This window comes from Pungitius pungitius, chromosome 10, assembly GCF_949316345.1.
Source record: "Pungitius pungitius chromosome 10, fPunPun2.1, whole genome shotgun sequence".
In the NCBI taxonomy this organism is placed as follows: domain Eukaryota; kingdom Metazoa; phylum Chordata; class Actinopteri; order Perciformes; family Gasterosteidae; genus Pungitius; species Pungitius pungitius.
The window spans coordinates 1545802-1561303 of record NC_084909.1 but is presented as its reverse complement, the minus strand read 5'-3'; the positions used below and the strand labels follow the sequence as shown (position 1 = coordinate 1561303).

Here is a 15502-nt window from a genome sequence, read left to right as displayed (position 1 = left end):
CCATATCTCACCTCTGTATGAACCCCTGATGTGTATCTGGATTCATGCCACCCTTTGCATTTCCACCTGGGGTTAATGAGCATTCTTGTTCTTTGCTTGTTGAAATGCTAACGAGGTGTATACGTCGGGGGAAGCCTCGCTGATGGAATCGTGTTCTTAAGCCTGACCGCTGGAGTCTGGTCACTCTCAAAGGTGTTGGGCCGGTACTTAAGCTGGCTGCTCCAATAGGATCAGTCAGACGAACGGTAATAGCATAAGTGCTCATTTCTTTGGAGGCTAACCTCCGGGTCCCCGAGCTCATCACGTGTGTTTCTATGTACTTTATATCTCCGTGGAGTCCTTCGTAAGTCTGTGTGTCTCCCAACCCGAAGCACAGCACCCATTCAATGAATTATGCTTCCATCGTTTGTTAATGAGCCCGAGTACTTATCCGGGTTCTTTTCATTTCTGTTGCCGCAGCGACACGACAGATTTCCAGGCTGCGGGCCTCCATCCTTCTCCAGCCCGGTGTTTGGACTGAAGCCCCGTTCAGGTGAGTGGGATCCGAGAGTAGGAGGTGGACCAGACACCTGGTTGTGATCAGAGTGCTTGTGAAAACGGATCCCTCCCGATGAGTGTTCTTCATTTGTTGGTTGTGTATGATCAGTATGAACATCCTACCAAGAACTATATTCATAGTCTTCATAGTCTTAATGGAATGAACCTGCTCAGAATGAAGCGTATTTGTGGTTGAACACCCGCCTTGACGTTGACACACAGAAAATATGCTAAAAGCCCAAAGCCTCAGAATAGCACTTAAGTTACTCTCCACCTCCAGATGTCATTTCTCCCTACCAACCAATGTTTAGCAAATGTAATGAGGCAGAGGTTTCCATGACAACCCAGGGCCATGATATGGAAGTGACCATCCTGAATCCGGGTTAGTTTGAACACGATTTAATCCAGAGTTAGCGCGCGCATGAAGGGAATACTAATGCTCGTCTGCTGTGTCTGTAGAATCAAACCTCAGTCCCATGCTTTATTTTTTATTTCCTAGACGTAGCAGCCATCCAGCCTTTGTTTTCTAGCCATCGTGTGAAATTTTGCTAGCTGCTAATTGAGCTAACCAGATGCTAACAGCACGTCAGTGATCTCTCTGTGAACTTTCACTAATATTCAATTTGTTTTTGTGCTGTTTTGTGTTACATGTTTTCATCTCCTGCTTTCATGTTGTCTTTTTTTGGTTTTACTGTTTTCTGCCTTTTTTTCATTTTTCCTTCCACTGATCTGCTGCATGACTTTCAATGTGAAAATCATCTGGTCTTATTTGCCTGTATGTCTTCTACCGGGCTTCCATTGATCTCAATGTTTTTTTTTCTGTTAACAACCACTTTTTTGGGACATCTATCCTGGTCACATGGGTGTTTTGGGGGGTGTGTCTTTGTGGAATGAACCTCGCCTTGCTGTACTTGATTCACCATTGGTGCCCCCACCTCCCTGCACTCCACGCTCCACGCCCACTTCCTGCGTCTCCCTGACCACTCACAACTCCTGGTTGTAGCTCCGCCCTCGCTGCCCTGCTCGCCCCCCCCTTCCTGTCTCGCCCCCTTCCTCCTCTCACAGGCCTCGCCCTTCCATAGAGACACACCTCGTAGCCATGACGACGGAGGCATGCACAGCCGCGGTAGGTCCCACTTCTTTTAAATTAAGCAGCCTCGGCGGCGACAGTCACCTGGACTCAGGTGTGTCTCTTTCGTCTCGACCAATGACGTGGGATTTTCTTCACTTTTGTATCCAGGGGGAATCGGGCAGAAAGTCACCCACCGGCTGGGTTTTCAGCTTCCTATTGTTTCTTCTTAAAGAAATTATTAGGTAGCTCACAGTTAGCATAAAGACTAGAAACAGGAAGAGCAATAAGTTTGGAGTCGTGTGTGTGTGTGTGTGTGTGTGCGTGTGTGCGTGTGTGTGTGTGTGTGTGTGTGTGTGGGGGGTAGCGGCGGCATACACTGATCAAAGAGAAGCTTAACCACAGGATACTTTCATCCCCGGCGTTTAGTGTGTTTTTGTTGGCTGTAGACGCACATGGTAAAAAAATTGTATTCAGTTTGTCTGTGTGACCCCAATTTTGTAGTAGTTTTAGCACAGAGGCTTTGAAACTGGTTGTTTAAAGATTCTATAGAGGAGCAAATTCATGGTGTGTGCAAGATGAACCTTGGGAGGTCTAAAATGATCCAAACTCACTGCTCTAAAAAGAAAACTTCTATCTTGACGTGAATACCTTTTTAATTTTGCTCTCCATATTAAATGGGTTAAAATAAGTTACAGCAACAAACTAGGGTTTGCTGTGGTTTAAGGTAGTTACCCTCATATTTAGAGCTTTCCCAACTTTGTATTAAATGATATTCCAGGATTAGTACGTTTGTAGTAACTTTGTTTGCCTTCATTTAAAAAAGAATATATATATTTGGGCTATTTTTTAGTTTCATTTAAGAACATTTTAAACAATAGCACACACCAGTGGCAGCCTTATATGAATGAAGTCTGGGCTTTGTGCACATGTGTGTGTATTTTTAGGTCCTATATTTTAAGTGTTAGATAATTGTCCCTAAAGGAGTATCCTACTTCCACTGGGGCGGAGCCCAAGTGTGTGTGCGTGCGTGTGTGTGTGTGCGTGTGTGTGTGTGTGTGTGTCCTCCCTGAGCAGTGTTTCACTCCGTTGTTCCATAAAAGGCACTGATATTTTGAAGTTAGCTGTTAAACTGTCCACACACGCTGAGAACTTCTGAATGTTAACACACTTTCTTCTAAGCCCTCTGAGATTCTTCCAGTTTACTCTCAAACCACAACATGTTAAATCTGGGTTTTATTTTCACGAAGGAGGCCTATGGCTCCCCTCTAATTCAAACCCTGCATTCATGCTAATGTGGGTTTGCTGTTGCTGGCTGTCTGATGCATGAGGCCTACAGTAACTCAAGGTATCCACGGTGCATCGTAGCGGCGTCGCATTGGGGCTGCAAATGTGTACATTTCTCCCACCCCCAGAGTAGACTGACACAAACCTGTTAGAGCTGCAGAAGCCACATTCATGCAATAGCATAAGAAACGTGTTTTACAGAAACGTCTTCTGAATCGTTTCCACGTGCGCGGTTGTGTTTCAGTGTGATAACGTTGTGACTAATGGTCCATAATGGGTTCAGGCCTCGGGGAGCGTGACTTGCACGCTGGCATCATCACTGCTGCTGACCTCGTTAACAACCAATCAACGCGCCGCGTGCCTGGCTACCTTCGGATGGACGGAAACAAGTCGCCATAACATCTCCCGGAATTTATTGTGTCGCACACAGAGACCTGTCTCCCCAAAACAAGCGAGCCACAAGGGGGCAATTGAGAATGTCTGAGTTACTGTTTGGGGAAATTCTAGTGTTTGTCAATTGGCTGCTCTTACTACTGTGATACCCAATAAGTCTCTGTGGCATCGCCATGGAAACAAAACCAGTCAGAGGCATGAGAGCAGCTTGCTGTGGGAAGCAGTGATCGCTTGTACTTCTGTGTTGTGAAAGACCGAGAAGCAGGTTCCTACGAGGAGTAACTGGTGAAGTGGATGACAAAAAGACTCCGAGGCCTTCATGCAGGGTTTTAAACATATCCTCCTATCTTTTAATAACTCGTCGGAGGAAGCAAACCAAGATGCTGCAGCCTCAAACTGCTCTGCTTGCAGAGAGACATTTACAGCTTGTAAAAATGAAGAATTTAGAGTTTTATGTTCATATTTGAGTTAAGTGCTTAGTTCAGCTACAGGCTGTGAGGGTTGTTGAAAACATTTAAAATCCTGCAGACTTCATGTCTTCTGCTCTTCACAGCTGGAGATGAAGCTGGAGTAAATGGCCTGTAGCTCCTCCTGGTGGTGGTTTGTCTTTCTCATTCAGAACCGCCACAGTCAGTAAGATTCTAATTCCCAGCTTTGTGACTCTTTGTTATTTTAAATTACAAGTTTGATATTTTGGCAAATTCACTTTCTCTCTGAGAAACAAAGACACCTCAGTATGATGAAGTACACGTCCTTCAAAACGATCACACCGATGAATCACCTCAACACAACAACCTTCATGTAAGCGGCGTGATGGCAGAGCGGTGGGATTAGATTCGACCTTTGTGTCCCCTTGTCAGAAGTCGCCGCCCCGTCTTGTCTTGCTGTGTGAATGTGTCCAACGCCGCCTGTGTTCTTCCTCTTTGTGTGTTACAGTGTTCCTGCGGAGCCACAAGAGTCTGGAGTCTGTTGATCCTCAGTTCACCATGAGGAGGAAGATGGACCAGCTGCGGGAGGAGCTGGAGCTCACGGAGCAGCTGCGAGACGTGAGACACGTTAACCTTTATTTCCCATTAGTTTTTATTTTTGAAGTGAGTTATGAAAGCTATTTGAGAGAGAAACATTGGATGATTACACAATGTGTCAGTTGAAAACATTGTGTTGACTAAAACACCTGCTTATAACGTTCTTTCCCTCCTCAGAGCATCGAGAGCAGACTGAAGGTCGTCCTCCCCGAGGACCTCGGGTCATCTCTGATGGACGGCGTCGTCCTCTGCCACCTGGCCAATCACATCCGCCCGCGCTCCGTCGCCAGCATCCACGTCCCCTCGCCCGCGGTGGTGCGTATGAGAGAAACCCCCCGAGAGAAACATTCACCACGCTCTGCAACCCAAAGATCGACTTTTTTGTGCTTCCAGCCCAAACTCAGCATGGCCAAGTGTCGGAGGAATGTGGAGAACTTCCTGGACGCCTGCAGAAAGATCGGCCTGTCGGAGGTAAGAGATGTTTACGATAACTTGACCATCGACGGCGCGTCGCCTCTCTGAACTGGGGGACCGTTTTAAGCGTGGATTTCACCTCACTGGTGCTGAAGTCAGTCCTGGTGTCTGATCCAGCAAACGTCCCCAGTTCATCAGAGGAACTTCCCTCCCAAACAGTTGCACTTCGTCATCAACATAATAAGAATTACTGATCAGATAGAGGCTTCCTCTTCACTCCCTTAAATAGTAAAAGTACTAGTAGTAAAAAACAGTGATCACGTTATCTGGTGATTTTTGTTTGTTAAGTGGGGGGGAAACTAAATTTCAGGATTATTGAAGGACACCGATGACGACACTAAACTGTAAACCAGATCTGGGGAAAAGGCTGATGACTCCATGTTTTTAACAGCACGCGTTCTCGACACTTTGGTCACCTGATAACAAGCCTGAACAATTCATTCACAAAAAAATATAATCTTAATTTGAGAACTTCTGAATGAAAAAAAATTGTAAAACGTCTTCTGTGACCCGAGTACCACTCAGCGTTCACCCAGGACTGGTTTCATCTTCCTACCTGCCTCCCTTTTCTCCTCATGGCTTTTAAATGCCGTTGTTTGGTTGTTGAAGTTATTGCTTAATCATCATTGCCTTCATCGCTGCCTGTGGCTTCCAGCTCCCACCATCATGAAAGCTGATGAAAACAGAGCTGCTGTTGGTTTTACTGCGTGTGTGTGTGTGTGTCTGAGATTGTGTGTGTTTTTTGGTGTAGGGTTGCACAAATGAGCCCCCCGGTGTATTCATCACTGCCGTTAAGAGGATTTAATTACCTTTGCACAATCCATTATTTGTGCTAAGCTAATGTATTTTTATATTTAGCTTTATAGTGTACCAACATATACAGTATCAGTCTTCTCCTCCAACTATAATTAAAAACAGCAAATAACAAACTGTACTAAAGGTACAATGGGTGAAGACAGAAGCTGAAGTTTTATCATTATGGGATGCACTTTTTAGTTATCCGGCCTGCTCGCCCTGTGGCCCATAATATCACAAACATAATTGAAACCTTTGTTAAATTGTTTTTGTCTTCACATTGCAGTACATTAGTCGGGGTCTTTTCTTTGAGCAAAATAATTATATTGTACATTAATACCTTTTCTGTGCTCGTGTGGACGCTTGCCAACTAGTGAATACTTTTACAGGCCACAGTTATGCAGCTAACTTGCCAATGATAGCTTCTGTGCTAACGTGCTAATAATTGCTTTTGTGCTATCATGTTGATGATAGCTTCTTTGCTAACGTGCTAATAATTGCTTTTGTGCTATCACGTTAATGATAGCTTCTTTGCTAACGTGCTAATAATTGCTTTTGTGCTATCACGTTAATGATAGCTTCTTTGCTAACGTGCTAATAATTGCTTTTGTGCTAACATGTTAATGATAGCTTCTTTGTTAACGTGTTAATGATAGCTTCCGCGCTAACGTGCCAGTGATAGCTTCTGTGCTAACGTGCTAATGATGGCTTCTGTGCTGGCTTGCTGCACTGGCTCTCCCATCCGCCTTTTTGCCCACTCCTCCTCGTGGTCTGCTTACTGGGCGAGAGGGGAGCTCAAAACTGTTCTCCATCCTCTCAGTAAGCATCCCTGCTTTTTGCCATGGTAACCCCTGCCTGCACCCCCCCCCCCGACCCCCCCCCCTCACACCACCAGCTCTCACTCTTGTCTGGCCTTTGACCTCTGAGTTAACCTCCTGCCTTTTCTTTGTCTTTTTTACTTTCCTGCTGGATGCACCACGTCCTCCTCCTCATACTCTTTCCCTCTCGTCGTATTCTTTTTTTAACATAACTTTTTGCCTCTTACCCATCATCTTCATCACATTTCATTGCCAATCTCCTCCATTCTTTCTCCTTTCCTCCACATGGTTTGGTTCTTTCTTGGTGAAAATGTCACCTTTTTTTCTTTTTTTTCACATTCTCTCTCAATGTAACTTTTATTTACACTTCTCGTACCTGTGTTCCATCTTCATTTCCCCCTTTCCTCATCTCCTTCATCTCTTATCCCCTTGTTTCCACCTTCTCCTCTTCCTCATTCCTTGGCCCTTTCCCTTTCCTCCTCCCTTGTTTCCTTTCTTCCCCTCCGACCTTTGTTCCGTTTCCACCCCCCCGGCCTTTTCACCTCATTCCTTCCCTTCCTACATTTATTTTCCTCCATCTTTTGAACGTGGGAGCTAGTCTTCCCTCTGTTCGCCCTATGACATCATCCAGTGCCGCCTGCAGCCAGTTTGCAACACAGTTCAGACGCTGTTTGCCTTGGAAACGACCGCTCCAAACAGGAAACGGGAAAAGGCGACGTCCCCTCCAAACCCCGCCTCCTCCAGGGTGGCAGAGACTCCGTCACTGGTTTCTGTTACCACTCAAACCCCGCCTCCCGCCTGGCAAATCTGGGACCTTATTGGCTCGAGCCTGCTTCACGTCCTCTGCCTAGTTCTGCTGTTCGTGGCCTATAGTTGGAGCGAGCTAACGTAACCGTGACAACAGCCTCCTGTCAGTCACCTGCCAGCTCCCGCCCTCTTCAGGCTACTGCTCCTTTGTTTTTGGAATTCGCTGCATTCATCGCACGTGGGAAACATCATTCAAATATAATAACGTTATCTGGATATGTTTATTAGTGCTGGGATTTTTACGTCCAGATGTGAGCTTTATACAGCTACCGCACCCTAAAATGAAGAAAAGAAATGGTCTCATAAGGAGATTTTCTGAAAGATTTAGGAAACAACGGCTATGTTTACATGATCGTTTATCCAAGTAAAAAAGATCAGTATGCAGACGCACTGGGAAGTCCTCCACGGCAACGCGTGTAGGAGGATTCCCTGCACATTTAAAATGAGTATTTGATAGTTGTTCCCGTGTTTCAGAGTAACTGGACAGTTTAATAAGCACAATGTTCCTAAATAATTCAGAGCAAAGCGCCGAGTCGACGGCCTCTTTCTAAAGAGATGAGGGGCAAACGGAAGCCATATTATTAAGAGTAATTTAAATCCCTTCTTTTGGGTCTTAATTTAAATATCTATTGTTATTTAAATGATAATTCAGTGTTAAAAACTTAAGATGAATGTGAATTTTATTTTGATCTACTTTGTGAATTTACAACTCTTCTGTCTCCTGATATGCAATGAGACAGTTTGGAAACATTTGAAGGGCTTTTGACACTAGATGAGTACATGAGGCTAGATTTATGTTATTATTATTATTATTATTATTAAGGCGTTTATTGTGGCGGGTTTGGTACGTGGTGGAGTAGATTATTACTCTTTGTAATGTTTTTAGTTGCCCAGTGCAACTTTATTAGAAAGCAGCATTTCTCCTCACAGTTGATTGGCTGTAGGATTAATTCACAGAATGCAGACGTCTTCACAGGTCGTTGACCTTTGAACTTTCATGATACAGAAACAATGCCTTATGTTTATCATACACAGAATATTTAACCTACACCAGTGTAAGATGAGTAACTCATAAACCGTTACTTTATGTATTTATAATTCATATTCTGTGAATTAATTCCGGCATCTGCTGCTTTTAGTTTTTTTACTTTGTGCCGATGTGAATGAATGTCGCGTATGAGGAGGATTGTGTTCATGCTGATGTTTGACTCTTAAGGACTGAGGTCATAAATGCAGTTTAGGGCACCGTCTGTTGGACCTTCAAGGTGGAGGCGGAGAGAAGGTCTGGCACACAATGCCTGTACCTTTTAAAATAAGATATAACATGTAAGTTAGTGGACTTTAAAGGTTCTGGTGGACAGATGTATTTATTTGTTTACCTTCTGACACGTTTCTGGTCTTTATGCTAAGCTAACTGTCTGCTGGCTGTAGATTCCTAGTTTGCTTCAGACAAATGAGCATAAAATAAAATGACTTTTCCTTTAACTTCAAGGTTTTTCACGTCCTAAATATGAAACTTAATGTCTATGTCTGCTGTGATAATCTGCTGTTTTTCTCCTGTAAATAAACAAAGATCGTCAGTAATTTATTACACGAACACATTTGCCGTGTAAAAGTCAGGGGGAACGTAGGACGAGCCGCGTTAGACTGTGGGCTATGGCTACGTCCTGGACGCCATGGGCCTCACGCTGCAGAACAGCTCCGGTGTCTAAATCCTTTTGTGTCTCTTCTCTGCATCCACATCTGCTCCTCCGCTCCTCTTTGTCCCGCGTCCCTCTCGCAGGACAAACTGTGTCTCCCCCACCACATCCTGGAGGAGAAGGGCCTGGTGAAGCTGTGCGCCACGGTGCAGGCGCTGGTGGAGGAGGCGCCCCCCAGACACGCCCTCCTGACGTGAGCGCCGGACACGGGCGGAGCTTCCACTGACCGACACGTAAAATAAAACCAAAAGCAAACGCACACCTCGCCTCCCGGTGACGGAGCGATCACGTTAGATTCAAGGATGCAAAATGGTGTCGAGGGAACAAAAGATTGATTTGCTGATTTGTGGGCGGAGTCAGATTGCTGCCTCACAGGTGTCATGTTCCAGCATCTGATGGCTCCAGGTGATTCCTCCGCTTTTTGATGGTTGGTTTTGTAGCAGAGGAGATGTGAGAGAACACGGATTTCCTCCATTTCTTGAGATGCAAACAGTCAACTGAAGGCTATAAATGCAACTGTAGGGTTAAAAAGAAACGGAAGGATTCTTCTGCTGGTTGTACCAAAACATTTTTTTTAAAAACCTGTCAAAGTATTAGGGCCACTTTGACAGGACACCTGTTGCTTCTCAGGATGAGGTTACAATATTGGAGAAAAACAAAAGTAAGAGTATTAGAAGCTGAAGTCACATGACATAGAACACTTTTTAAAGTTCATTGAGGAAAACCTTTATTTTATTTTTACTAAGAAAAAAGTTTGGTATTACAAATAACCTTGGATTCTTCTGAAAGTAAGGCTTTTTTTCCTAATTGGGATATTACTACTTAATGATAATTTGAGACTAAAGCAGCAGTATTACGTTTTATTCTTTATTCGCCTAAAAGTATTCCTTTCCTCATGAAAAGTATTCTTTTCTGTTATTTTTGCAACAACTACTCGTAAAAATGTGACTTGATAAAAACATTTCTTTTTGTGTTTTTCTCCGCGGCCCTAAAACTCTGTTGCACAAAAAATAGTTGCAGAGACATTAAATTATTAAAATAATAAATTGGGCGGCCCACCAAACCGTGAAGGAGTGACTAAAACCAAAATGTTATAGTTTTAACATAGAGGATGAATTTTTAACCACAATTTGTATTTAAACAGAGATATTTATAATATAAGGACAAACCATTTGAGTCATACACTTAAAAAAAAAAAACTCGGCAAAAATATTTTTCTCTAATATATTTTAGGTATAATTTAGGAGGGTTTTCTACAGGTTTTGCTGACTTTCTGTGGAGGTCCATCGAGCGTCTCTGACTCACAGGTTTTATTCTTCCAGTTCATTCTTTTCTCTCCTTGAATCTTTTCCTACGTGTCAGTCCGTGATCACTGAAGCGCCTCCAGGACTTTTTCAGTGATTTCAACCACTGATTTAAGCAGTAAATGCTATTTTATTTTTTTTTAATTTTTTTTTTAGATTAATTAATTAATTTCTCTAATGCGACACTCAAAGTAAAAAGAGAAGCTGAAACCCTCGTTCACGTGTAAATGTCCGTCAGCTTCCGGCGACACACTCGACAAATATCAGAGTCGATTATGTGTTGTTGACGATGGCATCAATCACAAAATCTGACATTGTGGCTGTGAGGTCAGAGGTCATGTGACTGAGTGCTTCTGTGTGCACTGGTTGGCACGAGTCATGTGGTTGTGCTGATCACCGGGTTTTATTTTGAAGGGGCAGTACGTTTTTGCTGAACAAACTGGATTCATCGTCTTCTTCTGCAGCAGCAGCTGATTATTTGTTCATTCCGAATCGCATCGACCATTTTCCCAAGTTTAAACGATAATGGAATTATTTTGATAACTTCTAAAATACTAACGTATCGTAAAGGTTCATTTTCATCTTAGTGAAGCAGATGATATTAAGACAATGATCATTTCGGTAACTTTGAGTTGTTCTGGATCCACGTTCTGCCCCTTTTTAGAACCTCGTGGCTGGTCTGAGATCAGATTGCCACGAGGGAACCACATTAAGTGTCTTGATGCTCTCGGACCAGCAGGCTTGTATGAATGAGGTTTTTTTTTTTTCTGTACATAAGATGCAGTTTTCCATCCAAAACTACATCACAAGATTCAGCAGTAAAAAACAATCAAATAAATGTTTCCACTGGATTGATTTGACAGTTGCCATAACAAACATCTACTCTCTTGTGATAAACTAAATGACTTTATTTAAATGTACTATAGCCTGTGTACATATTATTTATCACACGGATTTCCTGTTCTTGAATTCATGCTTGAAAAAGAATAGTGATTAATTGTGTATCTATTTCCTTGTGTACTGTATATTTCAGAAAACACTCACATCTGATTAATCCACAATATCACGTATATGATCACCAGATAAGTAAATGTTCACGTATTTCTACACTATGGTCAGCTTGGTGAAGTAATGAAACAAACCCTGCTTTATATTCATTATATCAGCTTGTTACCTGACAACAGTCTTTTAGAAGTAGAGCAACAAACGGCTTTCCAAATATTACTTGTGTACATCGATGGATACTTTTGATTTAATCTGAACCACCTGCTGAAAACAGTCTAAAATAAGTCAGCATTATAATGTCAAAGGATATGGATGATTATAGTAAATCATTATTTCACTTGTTCCTAATGAACGTTTCTTCATATAATCATATTTCATGAGCAGCTTTGTACTCATCGCATCACGTTCGTTTTGGGGGGGAAAAGCAATAAAACCAAACCGGCTGCTTCCCAGACAGAATTTGCACTTTAAACTTCTATATTTATATCTTTGTTTTGGCAACTGAGAAAATCTGAAATCACCTTTTTTAATCTGAAACACGAGAACAGAGAATTGAGAGATGTGACGCTGATGTAAATTGTGTAAATGTGGTGAATCCGACCTGCTGAAGCAGTGTTTTTAATGTCGTATTTTGTACATAAATATTGTCCAGAAACGGCCCGTGCTCACATTTTTGTACTTTTCTGACTGGGAGGAAATTTATTTTTTATGTGACTTTGATGTAACATACCCTTTTGTAACTCGTTGTGACCCTCTTTGTGTAATTTGTTGTACAGCAACTCAAATTGTAATGCATGAAATGTCCCTTTAATGTCGCCTTAACTGCTGTGAATACTGTATATAATGCACTGTATTTGTCATCACTATCAGTAAAGACTACAAATGTCTAAATAATGCAACCACTGAGTGGACTGTTTTTTTTTCCCCCCCTTTTCATAAGCAAAACACCAATGTGACAATATATTCACAACATCATAGTAGAGCTTAGGAAGTTTAGAAATGTTTTAAAACATGCAAAGATGTTAGTTTGTATAATTCTATGCGATACAAATCAAGTGGAATGAATTTACTTCTTAGGATGGTATGTCAAAGTTTATTAAACTACCCAAAAATGTAGTATGTAATGTATGTTTGTTGTAAAGTAAGACAAGCAGACCACATGAGGAAAGTCTCCAGGAGGACGACATCATCTGCAGGTCCACACGTCAAGGACAACAAAACACTAGATGAATAACAGGATTTTATTTTTGTTCATATTTGAGTTAGTCCAAAGTTGTGAGACTCATTTGGTTTCCAGGGAACAGCGGTCGCCATGACAACGGGTCCAAGTGGCGGCGGATCAGGCGTTGAGGAACTTGGCGTGGTGCTTGATGTGATCGCTCATGAAGGAGTAGATGAAGAAGTAGCTGTGATCGTAGCCCTGCGGGAGGAGACCCGACTTTAAAAAGTGCATTTTGCAGCTCTTACGTTGCAAATTTCAAAATTAATAACTGCAAACAGGAAATGAAGCACTTTGTTAGTAACAGTTCCTTATTTAGTTATTTTACAGACTGAGGATTTAAACAAAGTTCAAACCAGACCGCGATCAATAAGGAAAATAAAGAGACGACCCAAAATGATTTTCCCAGCATGCAACTGTTACGCTGCTCAGTTAATGGGAGGGAACTGACCGGCTGCAGCCTGAAGACCACGGGCACCTTCTTCTCGGAGCAGACGGCGATCAGGTTGTCGGGCAGCAGCTGGCTGGCGGAGAGGAACTGGTCGTCGCGGCCCTGATCGATGAGGACGTCGAGCCGAGGGCCGCAGTACGCCGCCGCCAGCGCGGTGGCGTCGTACGCCTGAGCGAGACGGGGGGGAGAGGACAACCGTCCACGTGTGAGACCTGCTGCACGGCCGTGTCCCTCGGGAGGGCACGACCCACTCGCGGGTTATTTAATCCCACATAAACAGCTGGGATTCAGGAGCATTAGTGGTTGTTAACATTGAGGAGTCTGAAACGGACCAATGGTTTACTGCAGGTCTTCTGTACTTTGACTAAAGTGACGCTTTCTACCTTGATAACATCTGACCACAGCGCTCACCTCCCAGGTGGACCTGTCGGGGCCCAGGTATCCAGAGAAGGCCTTCTGCCCCCAGGGGCACTGCATGGGGTTACAGATGGGGGCGAAGGCAGACACGGCCTGCAGGAAGCACCCGAGTCAGCTTCATCCACCAAGCAATTTCACTGAGCTTCTCAATGTTCACACACACACACACACACAGAACACTAAATTCTTTCAGTTTTCACGGGTTTCACTCTGAATAAAAGGTTGATGGGAGGAAGGGTGAGAATAATGACTCCCCGAATACCTTGTATTTCCCAGGGTTCTTCAGGGCACAGATGAGCGCCCCGTGGCCGCCCATGGAGTGACCGCTGATGGACATCTTGTCTGGATCCGTGGGGAAGTTAGCGTTGATTAATTTGGGGAGCTGAGAGAGAGCGAGAGAGAGACTGTCAGGGAAGCTAATGTTAAACCAAAAGGTGCCAGTGGCATAAATCCAACGCACCTCCTCGGTGACGTAGGAGTACATGCGGTAGTTTGTCTTCCAGGGGTCCTGCGTGGCGTTGACGTAGAAACCAGCCCCGGTGCCAAAATCCCAGTTCTCATCCTCCCCCTCGATGCTGCAGCCACCTGATGCATGTTGGGAAACGACAACGTGTTTGATTTACTGAGGTACCACAGCACATTATCAAAGTTATGTATCGGGTCCAAATGAAGCCGTATCTTCGTACGTGGACTTGTGTCCGGGGCGACCACGATGAGGCCGTGCTCTGCAGCCGGCACCTGACTGCCTGCTTTGGTGATGAAGTTCTGCTCCGAACACGTCAGACCTGCAGAGAAACACGGGGGTTAAAATCCACCGAGTCTGGTGACACGTTAGACCTTTCCCTCAGTTGTTATCAGACTACATATAAATATCATATTTAATATATATCACCAGAGAGCCAGTACATGACGGGACACTTGTCGGTCTCAGCCTTCGGAGGCAGATAGACGGCGAACTTCATCTTACACTTGAGCTCGGTGCTGCATGGAGAAACACACACCAACATGAATGCATACATTCGTAGGTGTGTGTGTGTGTTGCAATGTCTGGTTGTAAACACAAATTGTTCACCTTTCATGTTCGAAAACCTTCTGGAAGCCCCCAGCACACCTGTTGGAGGACACTTGAGTGAGAGCCATCGCTGATCTGCAGGAAAGAGCAGAATGAGAATAGAGTCCTGTCACGTGCTTTTACCTGGATTCATGGTGCATGAAAAAAATAAAACAATCCTCATTGCAAATGGAAGCTAATTATGTGCGTAAACTAGATTATTATGCACAGTTCTATACTACACATATGGACACATTATGGCGGCTGTAATACAGCTAATTACATGTAAAAATAGAAAAGTTTGTGAGGCGTCACCAGGCAGAGTGCACCTTTCAAACGTAGAATAAAGTTAATGATTAGACATGTTGAACACAATACCGCCATACTTTATAAAACAGCGTTTCAAGCCCAAAACACGTGTATAAATCATCTTACATAAATGTGTACTTTATTGATAAGAGGAGCGATTTTAAAGTAGTTTACGTTACAAGGGCAGTTTTGAAGCTGCGTCCCACTTTGGGGGCGTGGATTAGCATGTTAGCTCATGTACCGTTAGCTCTCATTTACGACTGTCTGCTAGAGGTTAAAGCTTTTCTTAACGTGTAACAAAGCAAACATACGAACTAGAAGTATTATTACCCGCTGCGTACCTTATTTAACCACGGTATTTAGCTGAAAGGTGACCAAATGGTTGACTAACGCCACACCAGACAACCAGAAGGAAACGCTACGAAGTCCAACAACGTCAGTGGGAACGTGATGACGTCACGGGAGGGTTAGAGTTTACGTTGACTGTTCAGACGTAACGTGGACGTTTAGACACTAGATGGCGATGTTGTTTGGTAGAACCCAGTACATCAAAAATACGGTATATTTAATTTGATTGATTAGACGGTCAATTGTGACATTGTATATTATTGTATCATAAATTAATATTATATAATGTCAGACATTAGAGTATCCCAATTTGCATAATACCTCCCCACTGAGTTGTTCATAGCTTTAGCAAATCAAATGTCCAAAATGCAATTTCTATCATGTTTACCATTTCTTATCAAACTAATGCGGCGGTCTATCCTCAAACACTAAAGCCAGTAAAACATAGAAAAATGTAATTACGGTTCAAACTCTGTCAAAGCTAAATCTCACT

At 43.3% G+C, this 15502-nt stretch overlaps 2 protein-coding genes across 10 annotated transcripts in view; one reads left to right on the top strand and one right to left on the bottom strand.

The window, feature by feature from the left end:
* The window catches only part of lrch1 (leucine-rich repeats and calponin homology (CH) domain containing 1), a 40124-nt gene extending 28011 nt beyond the window's left edge, over positions 1-12113 (top strand). For 4 of the 8 annotated variants that reach the window (XM_037487956.2, XM_062564829.1, XM_037487955.2 and 1 more), the window contains 6 exons: positions 460-532; positions 1541-1663; positions 4223-4332; positions 4489-4626; positions 4705-4782; positions 6997-12113. In XM_037487956.2, the coding sequence (XP_037343853.1) occupies positions 460-532; positions 1541-1663; positions 4223-4332; positions 4489-4626; positions 4705-4782; positions 6997-7290 (816 nt within the window). In that variant the 3' untranslated portion in view covers positions 7291-12113. The remainder of the gene's footprint in view (positions 1-459; positions 533-1540; positions 1664-4222; positions 4333-4488; positions 4627-4704; positions 4783-6996) is intronic. The other 4 variants (XM_037487958.2, XM_037487960.2, XM_037487959.2 and 1 more) reach the window with 3 other exon arrangements.
* Positions 12114-12437: 324 nt separating this feature from the next.
* On the bottom strand, positions 12438-15111 carry esd (esterase D/formylglutathione hydrolase). Of its 2 annotated transcripts, none has more exons than XM_037487963.2 (9): positions 14992-15111; positions 14374-14448; positions 14194-14282; positions 13988-14086; positions 13762-13886; positions 13564-13683; positions 13296-13394; positions 12885-13052; positions 12438-12634 (listed from the first exon to the last, which is right to left on the bottom strand). In XM_037487963.2, the coding sequence occupies exons 2-9, from the start codon at positions 14439-14441 to the stop codon at positions 12554-12556; spliced, it is 849 nt and encodes a 282-aa protein (XP_037343860.2). In that variant the 5' UTR covers positions 14442-14448; positions 14992-15111; the 3' UTR covers positions 12438-12553. The 2 variants fall into 2 exon arrangements, with proteins under 2 accessions (XP_037343860.2, XP_037343859.2); XM_037487962.2 differs by having other exon boundaries at positions 15003-15111.
* Positions 15112-15502: the final 391 nt, after the last annotated feature.

Coding starts and splice junctions, on each gene's coding strand:
- esd (XM_037487963.2), bottom strand. CDS start 14,441: ATGGCTCTCACTCAAGTGTCCTCCAACAGGTGTGCTGGGGGCTTCCAG. Junction 13,887..13,987: donor CGCCCCGGACACAAGTCCAC/GTACGAAGATAC, acceptor AACATGCATCAG/GTGGCTGCAGCATCGAGGGG. Junction 12,635..12,884: donor TGGTCTTCAGGCTGCAGCCG/GTCAGTTCCCTC, acceptor CTCCTCCCGCAG/GGCTACGATCACAGCTACTT.